The sequence below is a fragment of the Carassius carassius genome, chromosome 13, assembly GCF_963082965.1.
Source record: "Carassius carassius chromosome 13, fCarCar2.1, whole genome shotgun sequence".
In the NCBI taxonomy this organism is placed as follows: domain Eukaryota; kingdom Metazoa; phylum Chordata; class Actinopteri; order Cypriniformes; family Cyprinidae; genus Carassius; species Carassius carassius.
In genome coordinates this window covers 26975253-26996117 of record NC_081767.1, presented here as the reverse complement: position 1 = coordinate 26996117, position 20865 = coordinate 26975253, and the positions used below count along the sequence as shown (strand labels likewise).

The following is a 20865-nucleotide window of genomic DNA, read 5'->3' as shown; positions in this document are numbered from 1 at the left end:
TTACTTAAAACCAATAAACATTAAAGTTATATAGAAATAAAAAAAAATTAAAACTTGAAAATGACAAAGCACGTGATAAAAATTTATAAACGTAAGATGAAAATACAAATGAAAAGCAAATGCAAATGTTTCTAAATACTGTAATGAAGTATAATTAACACTGAAATAACACTGCATACGTTTAAAATTATTACTTTATTTATATATCATTGTATTTATTGCATTGTAACAATACAAAATATAAGGTTCAAATAATTCAGTGGCAGGAGAACAAAAATAGCTATAAGCTATATAGCCACTTTTTATTTCCGTTGGAAGTTATTTAATATGTATGCCAAGATGTGCACATTTTATTCATTTTATTATTGATCTCTTTTACTATTGATCTGAACGTTTGCCTTGTTATATTTATTATATTATAGTTCATTATTAAGGTCTTTGGTTATCATTATTATTTTTTTCTTTTCGCTTTTATAGTATATAGGATGTATTTTCTTTGTTTATTTAACGTATGCCAGTTAACAGCTGTTTACATCTCCTTTTATTTTGAAAACGTAGTGATTGCGTCACCAGTTGTTGCGCACTCACGCGACTGTTTTGGCAGGATGGCTTCCCCTGAAAGTGACAGCAGTCAGAGACCGCTGCAGAACGCCATGAGACTTGTAAAAGTGGCCATTCAGCTGGATACCGGCAACAGACACAAGGTACAGATGTTTAAATCTTTAAGCCGGTCCTGTTTGGTCCAGATATGGTCATATTTATCCAATAAATGCATGTGAGTGTGACGTAATTCATCAGCGTAAACACTGTTAGAAGCCGATGATCATGAGAACCCCAATGATTTTTAAACTGCGGGTCTAGTGATATGGAGTGTTTACCTTTTTATTTTAACTAACCATAAATGCCAGTTTCCTAATCGTATGATTATTTATTTATTTATTCATTTATTTCAGGGACGATGCATAAACATTTCTGTCAATATGCAAGAGTTAGCCAGAAGGCTATTTTTCACATGCAATCCCTAGACAGATGGTAATAGTCACCCTAAAAGAAAGTAAAATTACATATTTACATAACAATAAAGCAATACATTTAATAAAAAATACTATTAAGCTATGATGTACATTAGAAACTCAACAGACCAACAATCAAACAAAAATCAGACAAATACATGAACATATACACATAACTAAGCAAGAAACCAAAAGGGGCAGTGAGAGTAGGGCTAGTTGTAAACTAATGTTGACAGCCCTGATTATCAACGAGCCATTTCTTTAACTGGATCTTAAATGTACTATTTCTGATGTTGATGGGGGTGAGGTTCCACTCAGTAGCAGCTCGAAAAGAAAAAGCGGTTTTGCCAAATACACTTTTCCTAAAGGGAATGATTCTGCTATGATCAGCTGTTCGGAGGTTGACAAACTGATGGAGAGGAGGAGATGATAAACCATTCATATTTTATGAACAAGACATAGGTTTGAACATTTGTAGTTTTCCCAACTAAATAATCTGTGTTTTCGTAGTATTGGACAATGATAAAAAAAAAAAAGCTTGGTTTCTTATCCAGAATTTTGTGGTATATGTAGTGAAGTGTCTTTGAATTATTATTATTATTATTTTTTTAATGGTTGTGGCAATGTAAGAGACACCGGAACAGGACATCTAGCAAAGACTTTAACATAAGGCACTGTGTTGCACAACACATCCAATAAAATCTTCCTGCCACCCACTATGAATATTTATATCACTTTATAGGAGGCCTACTGTGAATACTTGAGAAGTATCAGCTACATCTCTCATGCTTTGCTTGAAGATGCCACATCTAAACGTAAGTTATTCATAATTAATTAAGAAATGAGTTTGTTTTCTAATTAGACATTCTTCAAACTTTCTATTCAAATGTGATGTGTGCTTTCAGGCCTCAAAGGTTATTTCACAATGCATTCTATTTCCTCTGCATTACTCTGTCATGTGGTGTAAACTGGCTTCCTATTTCAAGAAGGAACATTTAAAGGAAGATATTGTATTTGCTAATGTGCAGTGTTGGGAAGGTTGCTTATAAGTTACTATTTAAAATGTAATAAATAGTTTAACTTTCAATTACTTTATTAAAGTAATGTAACTTGATTACATTTGATTAACTACATTTCTGAATGTTTTTAACTATAAATTATTTTGAAACATTTAAAGCAGGCAGGGTTAATCTTACAGTAGGACTCAACACTGATTACTGTCAGACTTTCAAAATCCTTCATCACTTGAATTAAGATTATAAATCAGTTAATTTTAGAGCACAGCCGCCACAAAAACTGATTTGCACAACTTTTTAGTTTCAGATCATTCTGAGGTTAAATACAGATTTAAAATCATAAGATATAGTTAAATAGCTATGATACTGTTTTTGAAATCAAGTCTTTGCATAGCTATGAAAGGAAACACAGGCATCTAACAGTTCATCTTGAAAAAAAAAAAACATACATAAACCCACATAGGAAATAAATATTCTGTGTCCTAAACTCCTGAAACATTTGGTGTTTCATATTTTAGAGCAGTCAATGCACTTTGGGGGAAAAAAATCTGTGTGTGTGTGTGAGTGTGAGAAAATATTCAGAGGTAACCCCCTTTGGAATCTTTAACATTTTCTTAAGTAACTGTAATTCAAATTTTTTTTTAATTCTCAGTAACTGTAACTGATTGCAGTTACATTTATTTTGTGATTAAATTACTTAACTGTGTTACATGTAAGAAGTTACTCGACAACACTGCTAATGCACAAATTTGTGTTGATGATAAGACATACAAGGTTCAAACTTATCTTAACTTCTGTAGATTGCATTAAATGATGCTCTAATAAGATGAGGTTAGATCTCACTTTTATCATAATTAACTTTTCAGGCTGATTTAAATTTTGCCTGGTTGATTAGGCAGGAGTAGATCCACTGTCAGATCGTACCTTTGAAGTCCTTTTTTCATGGGTTAAATGAGACATATGTATTTTACGCACTTTTTCTAATAGAGATGGAGACGGTGGAATTGGAGAAAATGGTGAAACTAGTTGAGCAATGTTTAGAGAGGATTAAATCTTGCATCATAAGAAAGCAAGAGTCCCCAACATCTGTCATCTCCTCCACTCCTCTGTCCGCTTCCCAGCAGACCACCATTCCAGCTATTAATGTGACAGCTCGTCCCAAAATAACAGGTGAGCCTTTATTTTCTTTGGGTTTCAGTCAGGGTGTTTATGACGTTTCTTACAGTTAAAACAGAACAAACATGCATTTTAGTCTGAGATAGGCTTAAGCCTTGTCTGTGAAACCTTGTCCTCTTTCTGTAGAAAAACCTAATGTAGCTGCATTGGTTTCTGAGAATAAAAGTAGAGAGCAGCCCACCAGACATCGCAGAGTCCTCTCTGAGGGAGGGGAGACCAACTCCCCCTTCCTGCCCCCTGAAGTCTTCCAGAAGCTTCAGTCAGTGGAATCACAAGACAACCGAAAGTAAGTTTCATAATGATGTACAAAGTCCCAATATTCATTGATCATTCACATCTGGTTCCCAAAGATATAGTATGATATACAAAGAAATACAAGATAACAAACAAAAACAAGATTAAATAACACTGAAAACTACATTACTATTATAAAATTCTAAAGGCTAATAAATATGGTTTCGTAAATTATGGTTCACCATCTCAGAGCTCTACATGAAATAAAAGTGTTGTAATTCACTGTAACTTTCTCCATAAGGAATGCCCCAGTTTTAAATTCGATTCTCCAAAGACATTATGCTTTATTTTACAAGAGACAAAATAGCCTCTGTCAGATATTTGAAAACAGTATATGATGGTTCATTTTTAATAGATGTCATTCCAAAAAAAGTGATTTAAAAAAGCAATAATGTCAACAAGTTTGTTTTTCATCTGGACGATGCCTCTGGAAGAAAAAGAGACTGCAAGCTTTTTCTCAAAATTCAAATAACTATTATAAATAATTTATTATTTAAAAAATCTCTATTTTGTTAGCTGCTGTACAGAACCTTTAACATTTGATTGTTCACCACTGTATTATTATATATTTTTTTATAATGGTTCACATGATGCCCCACATTTCACACAATTACGTGCTCTCCCACTGACCCTGACAATTGATCTTTCAAGGTTATCAGCTCTGTGATAGAGAACAAATCTATTCTGCCTCCATATGAAGGAAGTTAATAGGACATCATATTCTTCTAGTCTCACTGTCCCTAAATGTACAGTACTGTATGTACACAGTCATATGTTTTGTATGTGCATGGCAGGGAATTAACGCCTATTGAAGAAGCATCACGTCTCAACCAGAAACTTAAGGCTAATTATGAGGCTCGGCTGGCAAGACTTACACCTGGTCAAGCCACACAAAAAACCTCACTGGTAAGTCTGGGAAGAAAGTAATGTGTGTGTCTAGGAAATTAATAAATTAATAAAAGTATGCATCCATATAATGGCTCTCGTTTGTTTTGATTGTTTTATTAGCATTCTGCTGTACTATTTTACAGGTCTCTCTTTTCCAGTTTTTATATTTATGTCCATATTTTTTATTTGTATTTTTATTTATTTTTCCTCATTTTTTATTTGTAAACAAATTATGAATCAAAAAAAGTATTTGGTAAAAAAAAAATATCTATAAAAATAAATAGAAAGGAAGAGGAATTTTTTTTTAAATAGAACAAGAAAGGCAATGCAAATATTTCACTTTGCGATTATATCCACCTTATGATTCAAAGCGTTCATAATATATATAAAATTGCATATATGTGTGGAAAATCGATAAACAAAGAACTTATTCTTTGACCCGACTGCATTTGTTTACGCACATGATCTGTTACTTTATTGCGTGCGTTGAACACATGTGACGCCACTCCGTCTCCTTCAATTTTAAATGGCTTTGTGCGATTCACTAAACTCGCTTGTCACGCCTGCTGTTGTTTTGGGATCCGGTCAGGGGATCAGAGCGATAGATTGCAGCATGGCTATACTATCGTAGTTTTAATGAGCAACCTCGCATTCACTTACACGGTAAGTTCTTTCTTTTAAGTTTTGGTGGCTGGTCAAACTTACTGTTGTTCGGCGGGACACAAACAGTGTGTGCTGTTCAGTTCTCAAGAATGATCCGGAGACGCAGAGAAACACCAATGGATATCCGTTTATACTGGAAAAAAATCAAGGCATTCTGGAAGGTTAGTTTTGACTTAGATGGTATTATTTTATATTTGCGTGGCGATAAAGTAATATAACGGATGCTTCTCAAACGATTTACATATTATTTTATGGTTTGGAGGAAAATCGTGTAAATTGAAATGCAAATTACGTACTTGGTATACTACGTATGCTGAAATGTTTACAGTGAATCGATCTTTGCCATAGGAAAATCCAGTGCGTAAAATGACATGACAATGACAAAATGAAAATATTTAAAGTTTGAAAGTTGGCATGTCATACTGTGACATGGCCCATCTAAAATAATCTGTATTTTACTAATTCTGCATTATGCATGCAGGATTTTTACTTAATTTTGATCGATACACTACTTTTTGTATTTCTGAAAGCTCATTTGACACTTCAGGATTATATGAATTAGGCAAAAGTATGATTAACAAATAGGAAACAACTAGTGACCAGTTAAAGTAATTTAGTTTTTGTGAGTGGAAATGTTTTCAAACTGAATATTTAGTGTGCTGTGAGTTTGTTTAATTCCCTCCTTTAAAGCTGCAGTGTTATGTTTAAAAGTATATGCACTTTGTCATGTACATTTTTTAAATTTTTTCTTCTTCTTCAAATGAGTAAATGTGTATATAGTTGAAACTGAAATAATTACTTGTATAACACGGGTCTTTTTCTTTTTCTTGTTATAGACCCTCTCACTCCAGAGGCAGATGATGGAGAATCTGATAATAGCCAGAGCCAGGCAAGATGCAGTATCCTTAACCATTTCTTGAGCTGTGGCTTTGGTTAAGATCTGGTTTCAGATTTTCCGCCTAAATGCATAGCAGTGCGATTCTGTTGTAAAATCAGCCTTGAATTGGACAGGTGTTCAAATTTAGTGAACGGTGGCTGTAATTGGATTGGTCTTGCTGTCGTATTTGTTAAGTCTATTTTCTTTCCATCAATAATTTCTGTCGATCACTTATGCTGTTGTAGAGGTTATTACATAAGATTATCAAAGGGTTTTGATGTTTATTTTAAGTGTATCAGTGTTTGACCTTTGAGATGCACTGTGTTTGATGCGTCACGAGTGTTTGGGAAGAAAAGTTTACTTCGTACTTTCTTTTCAAACCAGAGTCGTCTATTGTTCAAAATTCAATGCTAAGTTTAAGTTTTATTTGCAAGTTTCATTGAATCATAATATTTGCATTTTATTTAATAAAAAAAAGTATTTAATGTATCTTAAGTGAAATCTAATTAATAATTTTCCAAATCTCCCATTTTATATATATATATTTTAACGCTTAAAGCAATGTCTCATTGATACTAGAACGTTGATATGAAAAAACACAAACTAAACTTTAAGCATGTTGGGTGAATGTTTAATCAATATGCTGTGTGCAAGGTTTGCCTTCTGCTGATATCTTTTTCTGAGTGTGGTAATTTTTTAAATGTTTGGGAGTTTTCCTGAGCTCTTTCAGCTTCAAAGAAAAATGGAAGAAAGGAGACTCAGGCTGCAGGAAGAAGCCAACAGGTGAGCCTTCTTGGCCCATAGGCCATATAAAGACGTTTAGCTAGCTATTTATTTGCAAATGTAGTATTAAGAGTTTCCTATCTGTTGTTTGCAGTGCTGTGCATGACACAATACCTTGTAATAGCAAAATAATTATGTAAACACGTTTAATCTGTTTGATGCCCAACAGTTTTTTTTCTTAATTATACAATGTGTTAATTTGGGTGCATGAAATGGGTGCATTTTTGCAGGAGGTTTGTGACCTGTGGGACCATGACAGCTGAGGAACAAGAGCAGCGGGTTCTGTATGCAAGTGTACTTGAATATGAGCAAGATCATGTACGTTTAATAATAATTTCAATTCAAACAGTTAGGTAATAAATAAAGACATATTTTTTGGTAATGTATAAAAAAAACAAATTTGAGGGGGGGGGTCTCAGTGAGGCTGCGTTTATTTGATAAACACTGTAATAAAAGTCATATTGTAAAATATTACTACAATTTTAAAATGACTCCTATTTTAATATTTTAAAACATTTTATTTCCTGTTATGCAAAACCTGTTATGTGATTTCTCAGCATCATAACTCCACTCTTCAGTTTCACATGATCCTTCAGAAATTATTCTATATTCTGATTTGGTGCTTAAGAAACATTTCTTATTATCACCATTGTAGTAAAAGGTTCAGCTGCCTAATATTTTTGAAGAAACTATCTTTTTTTTCAATATGCTTTGATGAATAGAACAACATTTATTTGTAAAACTACAAATGACTTTACTGTCACTTTTGATCAGTGTAATGCATCCTTGGCTTGCTATATAAGAGTGTTAATTTCTTTTCTTTTTTTTAATCGTACTGACTTAGTGTAGTGTATAAATAATGATTTATTTGTTTAAACATAGGAATGGCCAAAAATTTGGAAAATTAATCTGAAAAAGAATCCAAATGATCCAACGTTGGTTTCCGGTCTTATCTCATGTCTTCTCAGGTAGGTTAATGTTGTCAGATCATCTGTAAGCAGAAGTGTTTCTATGTATCTTATGTCATCGGTTTCTTTTCTTTCCCGATCCCAGCTACCCAGACCACCCAGTCATGAAGTTGCTGAAGAGACTTCAGTATCGGGTGTATAACAGACTCTATCCTATAGTGAGCCAGTGTGTTCCTCTGAGCACAGCACCATGTCACTCACTACTACCCTTAAAGCCTTCCTGCAGTGCCCAAAGCTTGTTCCTGTCAGACAGTCCTATCTCTCCACAGCAGCAGCAGAGCCCGCTCAAATCTTCTATGACACACAGCTTATCTGACGCCTCCATCTCTTTTTCCCCATCCCACGACCTCAATGCCAACAACACAATGTCTGAGATAGACCCGGACGAGTCCTCATCTCTGGTCTCTACAGATAGGGAGAACTCTTTTGAGGATCTAGAGAAGTTTCTTACTCAGCTGGACTGGGTTCCTTCTCAATGCGGTGATGATACAGACTCTGATGTGACCTTTGACACAACACACATAGACCTAGAGTCTCATGTTCATCATCTTGAGGATCGTGTTTTGAAGGGACAGTTGAAGGCCATTATCAAAGACATCCACATTGCTATTGGTAAATACATGTCTGTTCTTGTATGATTGAGACCTTAGTTGGGACTCTAGATATGTGCAACATGTGAGTTCAGCATTTTTAGAAATCCCCTTTTATAGCCAGTGGGATCTGTATTGTTGTATCATGTGTTTATGCTGTGTCAGGGTGTAACCAATGCCTGAGCATCATAATCCACCATAAACATGTTTGTAAAAAGGTCCTTTCATGAAATGGACTAGTTGGCTGATTGTCTATGACAAATGGATTTATCTTTGTGTAAAACAGATCGCCTGCTGTCTCTGTGTCTTCTGTCCTTTGAATGTCTCAACACTGCAATTTCTAAGGACCAATGCGTGGCAAGTATAGAGGAAGTCTTCTTCACCCCTATTTGGTGCCCTCTGTCTGCACTTTTTAGGTAGGTCGCCAAAATAGATTTTTTTTAAAAACATATACCACCTTTGAAAAGTTTGAGGTCAATGAGTTTTTTTTTTTTTTTTACCAAATCTGATTAACTTGATTTATATACAACAGTACTGTTAGTCTTATAACAATTTAAAATGTATATTTTCAAATGTCATTTATTTCAGTGATGGCAAAGCAGAATTTTCAAAAGCCATTAATCCAGTCTTCAATGTCACACGATCCTTCAGAAATCATTCTAATATGCTAATTTGCTACTCAAACTTTTTTCAACTTTGAAAACAGTTTTCCTGCTTAATATTTTTGTGGAAACTGCTTTTCTGGGAATTCTTTAATGAATAGATGAATAGCAGTTGTTTAATGTCATTAAAAATGTTTTTACTGTTACTTTTGATCAATTTAATTAATCCTTTCTTAATAAAAGTATTAATAAAACTTTTAATTGTACTTATGTTAAGTAAATACTTTATTTTAATAAAAAAAAACAAATCCTTATTCAAAATCTAAAATATTCAAATTAATACTTTGAATGGCAGAGATTACCAACACATACGAATTGTCTAGACACTGAGCAGTAGATGGCACTATTCGTCTAATATTCACTAGTCCAAGTATGGCTGAAATTACCATCTTCAATTACAAATGCTCCCAAAAAGCTCTTAGTCATCAAAGCATTTTCATACAAGCTGTATGGTTTAGATAATTGCATAGAAATAACTTATTTGTTCTTTGTGATGCTTTAGGAAGGTATATCGAGAACGGGAGCTGGCTGTTGAGAGCCGCATGCGTCTTCATCATAATGTTTCACCTGGTGATGTTGGTGTACCATCCAAACTGTTCCCCAGAGACCCAGCTTTGCTGCACGGTTCCTACCCATACGAGTCAGCAGTGCAGGAGCTGAAGCTTCTGTGTAGAGACTATTGTCCTCAAAAGAAACTGGAGTGTATAGGTAAGATCTCACTGTAAATTGAAACCACAGACCCTTTCAATGTGTTGCTTTAGTGTCTAATTGCAAAAATAAAATGTTTTCAAGCAGGTTTAACAAACACCCTCCCCATCAAATCTGACACACTGATAGTCGTTGCCTTTTTTTTTTTTTTTGGGGTGAAATTAACCTACAAATTGCTCACCTCTAGCTATTTCTGTATATTAAGTTGGGATAGGAGAACCGTAATCAAAATTATGAACTAAAAAGTCTGTGTAAAGCAATATTAAATGTGTTCCAAGTTTCACACCACAGAAAAATATGTTAACAATAGGGCTGAAACGATTCCTCGAGTAAATCGATTACAAAAAATGATAGAGGCAAATTCCTCTGCCTCGAATCCTCTTTTAATTTATTTTAAATCTCACGTCAGGTTCTTTCGCAATGATTTTTTAAATGTGACAATGCGTTTACGTCACCCACAAAGCCGAAGGAGACACAAGCGCTGTGTCCGACATCACATACTGCAAGGAGTCAGCAGTGTTTTGATTTGAGGGCGCGGGCAATAGTGATGGGAAGTTCGGCTATTTTCAGAGAGCCGGCTCTTTTGGCTCAGCTCCCAAAGAAGAGCCAGCTCTTTCGACTCCTGAACGGCTCTTAATTTAGGATTTTTTTGTAGGCCTTTATTTTACCATAACTTTGCACAAAAAAACACTGAAAGGGTTTTCAACACACAAACCATTAATTTTTGCAGTGTTTTTATGAGAATCCTTATAATTGCCTAATTTTGTGCATTTATTTGGTTACAAAACCATTCTTTTGTTTAATATTTTAATCAAACATTTTATTGCACAAATTAACAACAAAACAGCAAATAAATCCACAGAACTAGAACCAAACTCAAGCAAACAGTCTTAATGTCCTCAGTGAAGATTGGCATTCAAAAAAATCAGATGCCTCAGCTTTGATGGACTGATCCTATTTCTTCTTTCTGTGATTATCTGCACTGTTTTTGAGAAGATTCTCTCTGAAGGAACCGATGTTGCCACAATACACAGTCTCCCCTCCATTAACGTTGTCACGAATCGTTAACTTCAGTGGAGTGCCGCTTCATGGTATGATCCCATATACTCACATCGGATTGGCCGCGATGCGATTGCTGACCAATCAAAACAAAGTTCTGCCTTGAGGTAAGCAGGCAAAGGAAAAAAAAACTGGGAGCCGGCTCTCACTCGATGCGAGCCGGCTTTTCTGATTCACTACGAAGCATCGGCTCTCAGAGCCGCATCTTTTGCGCATGACCCATCACTAGCGGGCAAACGTAAAGAGAAGGTCGTGGTGTGTGTCCATTGCAAGATAGAGCTCGCATACCACAACTAGGGTCCTGTGATTTCCGCGATGCAGAAAACGCGGAGGGAATCACGGAATCCAGTCATAAAAACTGAATTTACAGTTAACCGCGGAATGGCACGGAATTTGCCAAATTTTGAATGTATTAATCAAAAATAGGTCATTGCACTTACATCAAATCACGATATGGACTAATATCTGTAAATATTAAGCCGGAACAAACTATTTAAATATGAATCCTGCATGTCCTGCGTGTCTGTGTTAATGAATGGAGCAGAAGCGCGTCTTCATTCATTAAACACACGGAAGTGCGCGTGACGCTCGTGGGGATTTCAGCGTCTGCTTTCTCACTAAATAAGACGTGAACACATGAACAACATCTCCAGAACTGCTCTGACAGTCACTTCATGAGCATTTGACCTAGTGATGTGTCGTTCGTGAACGAATCTTTCTTTTTGAACGAATCTTTTAGGTGAACGAATCGTTCTCGTTCACATAATCCACTGACTCATATTTCTCGTTCATCAAAGTTCCTCCCTTCACATCAGCGCGGCGCTATAAACAGCGCATGCGCAGCTCAATGAACCTGGTAACAACCATTTCATCCTGTCAAAGAATTACTCAACCTCGAGCCAATAGCCTTCGAGTATGAGATGTGAGTATGTGATTTGTTGAATGTAGTGAATGAATACGCCCTTCAATGAACGAGTTTCATATGAGTCTGATCTAGATCTAGAGATCTTATCGTTCGTGAACGAAATGACTGAACTGGTACCCATGTCGTTCGTGCACAAGTTGAATGATTTAGTACATCCCATTCATGAATGAAATGACTGAACTGATACACATGTCATTAGTAAACGAGCTGAATGAACGGATACACGTCATTCGTGAATGAAATGAACTGGTACATAGCTTATCTTGTTCGTGAACGAAATGAATTAGAGTAAACCGGGTTAGTCTGCCATTTAGCATCTCAATCTCGGAAAATGCAAAGCGCAGTTATAGGTACTGTGCACATACGCTTGTTTTGATATTTTGCAACTCCACGTTTAATCCCCGATTTATGAATGTGAATATATATAATATACAAACTGTCGACCAAACAATTAAAATGACATTATTATTTTTTTAAAGGTTTAATCACACAACATTTCTTCCATGTTTTATTTTTAATAGTAAATCCCCTTTGTTTACCAAAAAGTTAAGTTAATTTTCAATAATTAAAAGATAAATTAAATTAATGTTTTATGTGTTTAATGTGCATCTCAGAAAATGCTTTATTTAAAACCCCAACGGAATAGCACTTAATTCATCTGTCAACTTTCTTGTCATTGTTCACAGTACAAGTAGACAAAAACAATGGGTAAAATTAAATGTTTATTTTTGATGTATGCATTGCATTCCATGCATAATAAAAATATTTTTTTTCTAAAAAAGGTAACTTAGTTGTTCATTTTAAGAGGCCTGTGACGGTCACGGAGGGACCGCATGTTCAACATGGACGTTCAACAAACACGCACAGAGACTGTTTGGTGATACAAGAGTTTATTGTAATTATTGATCAGAGAGTGAATAAAATACCTGCAACCCCCAGGCCACACTCTCCACTGCAGAAACAAACATAGACTACCTTCCATTACAAAGACATTCACATTTATACTGGTGGCCAGCACCATTACCACATGTGGAGGGGACAAAATCACAGAAAACACTTTACACATGTTCCCTTAAATATACAGTGTCTGAAAGAAACATATTGGCATGGTGTTCTACAACCCGAATTCCTGGAAAGGTTGGGACATTTTTAAATTTTGATAAAATGAAAATTAAAGGAATTTCAAATCACATGAGCCAATATTTTATTCACAATAGAACATAGATAACGTAGCAAATGTTTAAACTGAGAAATTTTACACTTTTATCCACTTAATTAGCTCATTTAAAATTTAATGCCTGCTACAGGTCTCAAAAAAGTTGGCACGGGGGCAACAAATGGCTAAAAAAGCAAGCAGTTTTGAAAAGATTCAGCTGGGAGAACATCTAGTGATTAATTAAGTTAATTGATATCAGGTCTGTAACATGATTAGCTATAAAAGCTTTGTCTTAGAGAAGCAGAGTCTCTCAGAAGTAAAGATGGGCAGAGCCTCTCCAATCTGTGAAAGACTGCATAAAAAAATTGTGGAAAACTTTAAAAACAATGTTCCTCAACGTCAAATTGCAAAGGCTTTGCAAATCTCATCATCTACAGTGCATAACATCATCAAAAGATTCAGAGAAACTGGAGAAATCTCTGTGCGTAAGGGACAAGGCCGGAGACCTTTATTGGATGCCCGTGGTCTTCGGGCTCTCATACGACACTGCATCACTCATCGGCATGATTGTGTCAATTACATTACTAAATGGGCCCAGGAATACTTTCAGAAACCACTGTCGGTAAACACAATCCGCCGTGCCATCAGCAGATGCCAACTAAAGCTCTATCATGCAAAAAGGAAGCCATATGTGAACATGGTCCAGAAGCGCCGTCGTGTCCTGTGGGCCAAGGCTCATTTAAAATGGACAATTTCAAAGTGGAATAGTGTTTTATGGTCAGACGAGGCCAAATTTGACATTCTTGTTGGAAATCACGGACGCCGTGTCCTCCGAGCTAAAGAGGATGGAGACCTTCCAGCATGTTATCAGCGTTCAGTTCAAAAGCCAGCATCTCTGATGGTATGGGGGTGCATAAGTGCATACGGTATGGGCAGCTTGCATGTTTTGGAAGGCTCTGTGAATGCTGAAAGGTATGTAAAGGTTTTAGAGCAACATATGCTTCCCTCCAAACAACGTCTATTTCAGGGAAGGCCTTGTTTATTTCAGCAGGACAATGCAAAACCACATACTGCAGCTATAACAACAGCCTGGCTTCGTCGTAGAAGAGTCCGGGTGCTAACCTGGCCTGCCTGCAGTCCAGATCTTTCACCTATAGAGAACATTTGGCGCATCATTAAACGAAAAATACGTCAAAGACAACCACGAACTCTTCAGCAGCTGGAAATCTATATAAGGCAAGAATGGGACCAAATTCCAACAGCAAAACTCCAGCAACTCATAGCCTCAATGCCCAGACGTCTTCAAACTGTTTTGAAAAGAAAAGGAGATGCTACACCATGGTAAACATGCCCCGTCCCAACTATTTTGAGACCTGAAGCAGAAATCAAAATTGAAATGAGCTCATTTTGTGCATAAAATTGTAAACTTTCTCAGTTTAAACATTTGCTATGTTATCTATGTTCTATTGTGAATAAAATATTGGCTCATGTGATTTGAAAGTCTTTTAGTTTTCATCCATCCATCCATCCATCTTCTACCACTTATCCGGGGCCGGGTCGCGGGGGCAGCAGTCTAAGCAGAGAACCCCAGACTTCCCTCTCCCTAGACACTTCCTCCAGCTCTTCTGGGGGGACACCGAGGCGTTCCCAGGCCAGCCGGGAGACATAGTCTCTCCAGCGTGTCCTAGGTCTCCCCCGGGGTCTCCTCCCAGTGGGATGTGCCCGGAACACCTTCCCGGGAAGGCGTCCAGGAGGCATCCGGAACAGATGCCCGAGCCACCTCAGCTGACCCCTCTCGATGTGGAGGAGCAGCGGCTCTACTCTGAGCTCCTCCCGGGTGACTCACCCTATCTCTAAGGGATCGCCCAGCCACCCTGCGGAGAAAGCACATTTCGGCCGCCTGTATCCGGGATCTTGTCCTTTCGGTCATGACCCAAAGCTCATGACCATAGGTGAGAGTAGGAACGTAGATTGACCGGTAAATCGAGAGCTTCGCCTTGCGGCTCAGCTCTTTCTTCACCACGACAGACCGGTACATCGACCGCATTACTGCAGAAGCTGCACCGATCCGTCTGTCAATCTCCCGTTCCATCCTTCCCTCACTCGTGAACAAGACCCCAAGATACTTAAACTCCTCCACTTGAGGCAGGAACTCTCCACCAACCTGAAGTGGGCAAGCCACCCTTTTCCGACTGAGGACCATGGCCTCGGATTTGGAGGTGCTGATTCTCATCCCAGCCGCTTCACACTCGGCTGCAAACCGTCCCAGTGCATGCTGAAGGTCCTGGCCTGATGAGGCCAACACGACAACATCATCCGCAAAGAGCAGAAACGAAATCGTGTTGTCACCAAACCTGACCCCCTCCGGCCCCTGGCTGCGCCTAGAAATTCTGTCCATAAAAATCATGAACAGAACCGGCGACAAAGGGCAGCCCTGCCGGAGTCCAACACGCACCGGGAACAAGTCTGACTTACAGCTGGCAATACGAACCAAGCTCCTGCTCCGTTCGTACAGGGACCGGATAGCCCTTATCAAAGGGCCCCGGACCCCATACTCCCGGAGAACCCTCCACAGGCCGCCGCGAGGGACACAGTCGAATGCCTTCTCCAAATCCACAAAGCACATGTGGACTGGTTGGGCATACTCCCATGAACCCTCCAGCACCCTGTAGAGGGTATAGAGCTGGTCCAGTGTTCCACGGCCTGGACGAAAACCACACTGTTCCTCCTGAATCCGAGGTTCTACTATCGGCCGGATTCTCCTCTCCAGTGCCCTGGCATAGACTTTCCCAGGGAGGCTGAGGGCTGTAGCTATCGCTGTCTTTTAGTTTTCATTTTATTAAAATTTAAAAAACGTCCCAACTTTTCCGGAATTCGGGTTGTACGTAATAAATCTACTTTTATGTTATTAATTTGTTCACATTAAACAGGAAATAACAGCAACAACTCGGCCACGTTGACCCTGAAACCCCCACGCTCAATTAATACATGGTAGATTCCCACCCTACGCGGAACCAATAATTCCTGCCATTATTTCTTACCAGGACTCTAAAAAAAACGGGACAAACGCTACACGGGAACAATACACATAGTTTACAGGTATTTAATTCACTCTCTGATCAATAATTACAATAAACTCTTCTATCCCCAAAAAGTCTCTGTGTGTGTTTGTGCGTATGTGTGCGTATTAACGTCCATGTTGAACGTGCGGTCCCTCCGTGACGTCACAAGACCCAGGAGTCTTATTTTCTCTTGCATAATTAATATTGCACTTTAATTAAGCAAAAACATTTTATCCGATTACTCGATTAATCGATGGAATTTTTGGTAGAATACTCGATTACTAAAATATTCGATAGCTACAGCCCTAGTTAACAACTCAGCCAAATTTGAATCATAAAAAACCAAGTAAATAAAATAGGTTACCACAATCTTGATAAAAATAAGCAGTATTCTCTGCTCTCAAATGCTGGGAGCGTGTCCACTCGCAGCACTGAAACCACGCCCACTCACAGGAAAGCTGCCACCACTTGAATGACTGAAGGTCAGTGAAATTCATGGCAGCTTTCATTGGCCAAGGCCCACCCATGAAGACGTTTGACCGACATGTCAAACAACCAATCACAGTTCTTTTCGTTCATCGAGTTTCAAGGTGTGGATATGTCGCCACAATAACAGACCGGTTGTAAAACTCTCGGACGTATTTTAAAAATTCTATGCCGTATTAGGTTTTATATGGTTAGGGGAGGGGCCAAGTTCAGTCGATTCAGTGCATCATCGAGACATGATTTCAGGCCCGTCCAAAAAATCCCGGACACAAAGAATGGTGAAAAACTGTTTAACAGTCTAACTCTACAATACTACATAAATCACAGTCTTTGTAATGTTTTCAGCACTACATTTCTAACATTTATAATGTGTTTAGAAACAATTCTCTGAATTGCCTTTACACAGACTTTAAAGGGTTAGTTCACCCGAGAATAAAAATTCGTCCATCTTCTACTCGTCCTCAAAGCATCTTATGTGTATGTGACTTTCCTCTTTTAGAATAATCCAATCGAAGTTATAAAAAACTGTCCTTGCTCTTCCAAGCCTTTCAATGGGGGTAAGCGGGTGTTTGTTGTCATCCGTTCAGAAGACATGAAATAAAGTGTGTGCATCTGTAATAAAACGTTAATAAAGCCCTCCTGTAGCTATTCCATGCGTTTTTGTAAGATAAATATCCAGATTTCAAACGTAATAAACACTTTTTTTCTCACTTCTGCTGACTGTGGGGAACCGGAAGACATGCAGGCGGATGTTGTAGTTCGTCAGTGCTGCACGGTTAGTGATGAGCACAGAGAGAGAACAAAACAAAATGCTGGTCACCAATTAAAAGCACGAAATGAGGATTTGTAGAGAAAAACATCAGAGGATTTCGAAATAAGCCAAGAGGAGATAGGTTTTCCTTTGCTAAAGGAAGGAAACGTGGTTCCTTTGCTTCTACATTTCCCAGAGGCTCGCGTGTGATGCATGCATCTTCCATCTTCCGCCTGCACGTCTTCTGCATCCCACAGTCAGCAGAAGTAAAGAAAAAAGTGTTAATTATGTTTGAAATCTGGATATTTATCTTACAAAAATGCATGGATTCGCTACAGGGGTGCTTTATTTACCCCCCACACCCCCCGGAGCCATGTGAGCGATGTTTTATTACAGATGCGCAGACTTTATTTCACATCTTCTGGACCGTTCACAACAAACATCCGCTTACCCCCCATTGAAAGGCGTGGAAGAGCAAGGACCATTTTTAATTTGAACTTCGATTGGATTATTGTGAATGAGGAAAGGCACATACACCTAGGATGAGGTGAGTAGATGATGGACGGATTTTCATTCTCAGGTGAACGAACCCTTTAAAAGCAATAAATGACTAATAAGACAAAATTAAGTAAAAATCAGAAGTCAAATATTTGACACATTTCTAGTCCTATTTATAGACTTGCATCATAATTCAACTTGTAATTATGAGACCTGAAATTAATATACTAAGTCATACTTATGAGAGAAAATGTTATTGACATGATCTTGTAAATTTGACTTATGTCATGATTATTAATTAATAAAATCATGCTTTGTTAAATATTGTTTTCTTTCTCTCTCTCTCTCTCTCTTATGTGTAAGAAATTACATTCTACCACTAAAGGGTACATATTATATACCCTTTGTGATATGTACTCTAACAGTTTTAGCATGTCTAAAAGTTTACAATGCCTAAAACCTGATTGAGCATCTTGATTGAATCCAAATCTTACCAGTAATGTCCTGTCACTTTTTTTTTTCTCTTCATTTTATTAAATTTTTTATAGTTTTTTATGACTGCAGTTGTTTTTCATTGCAGTGAGAACTCTGCGAATCATCTGTGGCTGTGCTGAAGAGTACCGCCTACTGCAAGAAAACGATCCTTTACCCAAATCAGCAGCAATGTGAGTATACACAAGTTTTATAAAAGCTGTTGTTTCTGGGAAGCTCCATCCTTTATGCTCTCCTTTAAAAAAAATGTAGAAAGAGATGTGATGGACCTCTTGTTTGTCCACTGGCCTTGTGTCAGTCTTCATCAGACCTCACAGAGGCCAAAGCTCAGCAGGGGTTCCGTCTTGAACCTTTGGCCCCCACGGGGCGCTCAGAGCTGACTTCCTCTCTAAGTGGGTCGCCCTGTCTGGAGCAGACTTTGGCCTTGATGCACTTTGAGAGAGCTCCTTGGCTCAAGACAAATTGATCCAGTAATGCTAACCAAATGGCAGCCTTATCTATTGTAAATAACGGCTCTGCTTATGTTCTTGTTCATAAGATGTTCACACAGCTTTTGGCCAATGAATTTGCACTGCCCAGATTAAAATGTCAGATCTTCTAATTTGTGAAACTCTTGAATTCTCTATTTACAGCATGAACGAGTGTGTTCCTCCAGAGTAATATCCTGATGACACACATTTTCTTAAATATGTGGGTTTATTTAGGTTTATCGGAGTGAGTGTACTTGGAATTTTGGAATACATCTTAAATTTCCTCCTGCCTCAGCTGATTGTTAAAGTGCAAGCTCACGCTAGCGTCCTGAAAAGGGAAAAACTGTGCTGGGAGATTATGTGGGCTGTTATGATGTCCATAACCTTTTGGCCCTGCCACACCCATCAAAACAAGCTGCCTGTTCATATTTCTCTCTTGATTTCTTGCTTCACTCTAGGAAACAAGGGTAGATTAAACACTTGCGTCATATCTACATGTCTTTTTGCATCACAGTTTGCAGAGCGGTGGGTCGCTGGTGATGCATATGCTCAGCGTATTGGCAAATCATCTTTTCATCAGTATGAGTCATTTTTAATTTCAGTGAAATTTCGTAGTTATCGGTACAAATTTCAGTACTTCAGCAAAATCTTGGTTAATTAATGCAAGTAAAGAGTTCTCAATTAATTACTGAGGACAATGAGTCTACATTTTTACAACAATTACTGATTTGGATTTGTTGGAAGCCAAATTTCAAAACAAAAATAAAAATCGATGAATCTCATTGCCCTAAATTTTTGTTTAAATATATTAATTGAATAATAGTAATTTTTTTGCTGTTTTATAATTACTTAATTTCAGCAGTTCAACAGTGATTTTATTTTATTAATTTACATCGTTTTTAATCATTTAAATAGTATACAATTATTTAATTGTTTAATAGTGTAGTTAAAGCTTTTTTTTTTTTTTTTGGAAAGCCGTATTATATAATTATGATTTTGCAATAAGATGGTTTGGTCATACTGCCCATCCCTATTTCTTATGTTTGTTGATTCTTACCAGAACAGTGTACTGTTGCTTTCCAAATCCAACGGTTTTGGTTCATTAGCATTATTAGGGTGTTTTCAATTCCGTGCTTAAACTTTGGTTTAAAAATGATTATGTTATAAAGGCATCAGCGAACCAAAACGAAATGTGTCATTGCGAGACTTGTCCTGATTTTGCCCTGGTAGCACAGCCAAGGCGCATTCTGCCTTTGTTTTGCATTTAAGTTTGTGTTTGGTTGTGAGGGAGAATGAATGTCCTCATGCATGCATGAACTTGAACAATTTAGCAATTCTCACTCTTTTCTTTTTTTTTTTTTTTTTTTTTTTTTTGGTTTCCTTGTCTCTTCTCTTTTAAAACTTGTTCACTTTCTTCTTCTTTATGGATTTCCTTCACACACACTTAAATTTACATTGTTGTTCCTTCTGCACAGCAGTCATTTCCTCTGTCTGTCCATCTTTGTATTGCTCTTTTGTCTGTTCTCTAGAGGGGGCATATTGGTCTATAACACATCTTTTTTTCATTTCATGCACAGTTCTTGCACTTGTTCTTTGTCTTTTTTTCTTTTTCTTTTTTTTTTATTTGCTTCAGCAAATTTCATTACCATCATAGCCCTTCACGTTCACATTGCTTAACTCGAATTATCGAATTTGGCCCTCACTGAAAAAAAAAGCTGTTTTTGCCGTAATTTGACAAACAGGCTTGAACAAGCTAACAGCCGCGTAATCCCAGCACACCTTTGCTGTGCATGAGCGTTATTTTGATAGCAGCAGAAATGGTTATGGAGCAGAGCTATTCTCACCTGCATGAAACATGTCAGGTGTCCTGTTGTCCAGCAGGAAAGGGGACACCCAGCTATTTTCTCACGCAAACGTCCCTCCACCGTACAAATCAAGGGGTTTATGTGTTCTTTCTCAGAATAGCTTGATCTGCAAATAAATGTAATTTAAATTGATTGATTGACTTCATCAAATCATTTCTTAATTTCTCCCATTTTGTCATCCTCAGAGGTGCTGATGACCTGTTGCCCATCTTGGCGTTCGTGGCTTTACGCAGTGCAATGCCTCAGTTGGTGTCTGAATGTGCTGCGTTGGAAGAATTCATTCATGAGGGGTGTGTATTCAATATAAAATGCTGTGTCATTTTTCTATTCTCCACAGTTATTTATGAACTAAAGATGAACTAAGCCTGCTGTACCAAAGGAAATTGTGTAGAATAGAGAGAGAAGGCCCACACTCTTCTATGCACCTGCCTCCCACTTTGAAAAAAGTCTCTTAAGCTCTTCA

General features: G+C 37.6%; 1 protein-coding gene across 9 annotated transcripts in view; it reads left to right on the top strand.

Moving 5' to 3' along the window:
- Positions 1–568: 568 nt before the first annotated feature.
- Positions 569–20865, top strand: part of LOC132156258 (VPS9 domain-containing protein 1-like) — a 30455-nt gene continuing 10158 nt past the window's right edge. For 8 of the 9 annotated variants that reach the window (XR_009437395.1, XM_059565186.1, XM_059565184.1 and 5 more), the window contains exons 1-14: positions 569–704; positions 1756–1828; positions 3017–3199; positions 3332–3491; positions 4294–4405; positions 5887–5949; positions 6658–6710; positions 6941–7028; positions 7593–7678; positions 7764–8290; positions 8555–8684; positions 9433–9638; positions 18156–18240; positions 20588–20692. Coding sequence is in view for 7 of the 9 variants with exons in the window: in XM_059565186.1 (XP_059421169.1) it covers positions 606–704; positions 1756–1828; positions 3017–3199; positions 3332–3491; positions 4294–4405; positions 5887–5949; positions 6658–6710; positions 6941–7028; positions 7593–7678; positions 7764–8290; positions 8555–8684; positions 9433–9638; positions 18156–18240; positions 20588–20692 (1970 nt within the window). In the remaining 2 variants the exon portion in view is untranslated. Of the gene's footprint in view, positions 705–1755; positions 1829–3016; positions 3200–3331; positions 3492–4293; positions 4406–5886; positions 5950–6657; positions 6711–6940; positions 7029–7592; positions 7679–7763; positions 8291–8554; positions 8685–9432; positions 9639–18139; positions 18241–20587; positions 20693–20865 lie in introns of those variants that run through there. The other variant, XR_009437396.1, reaches the window with a different exon arrangement.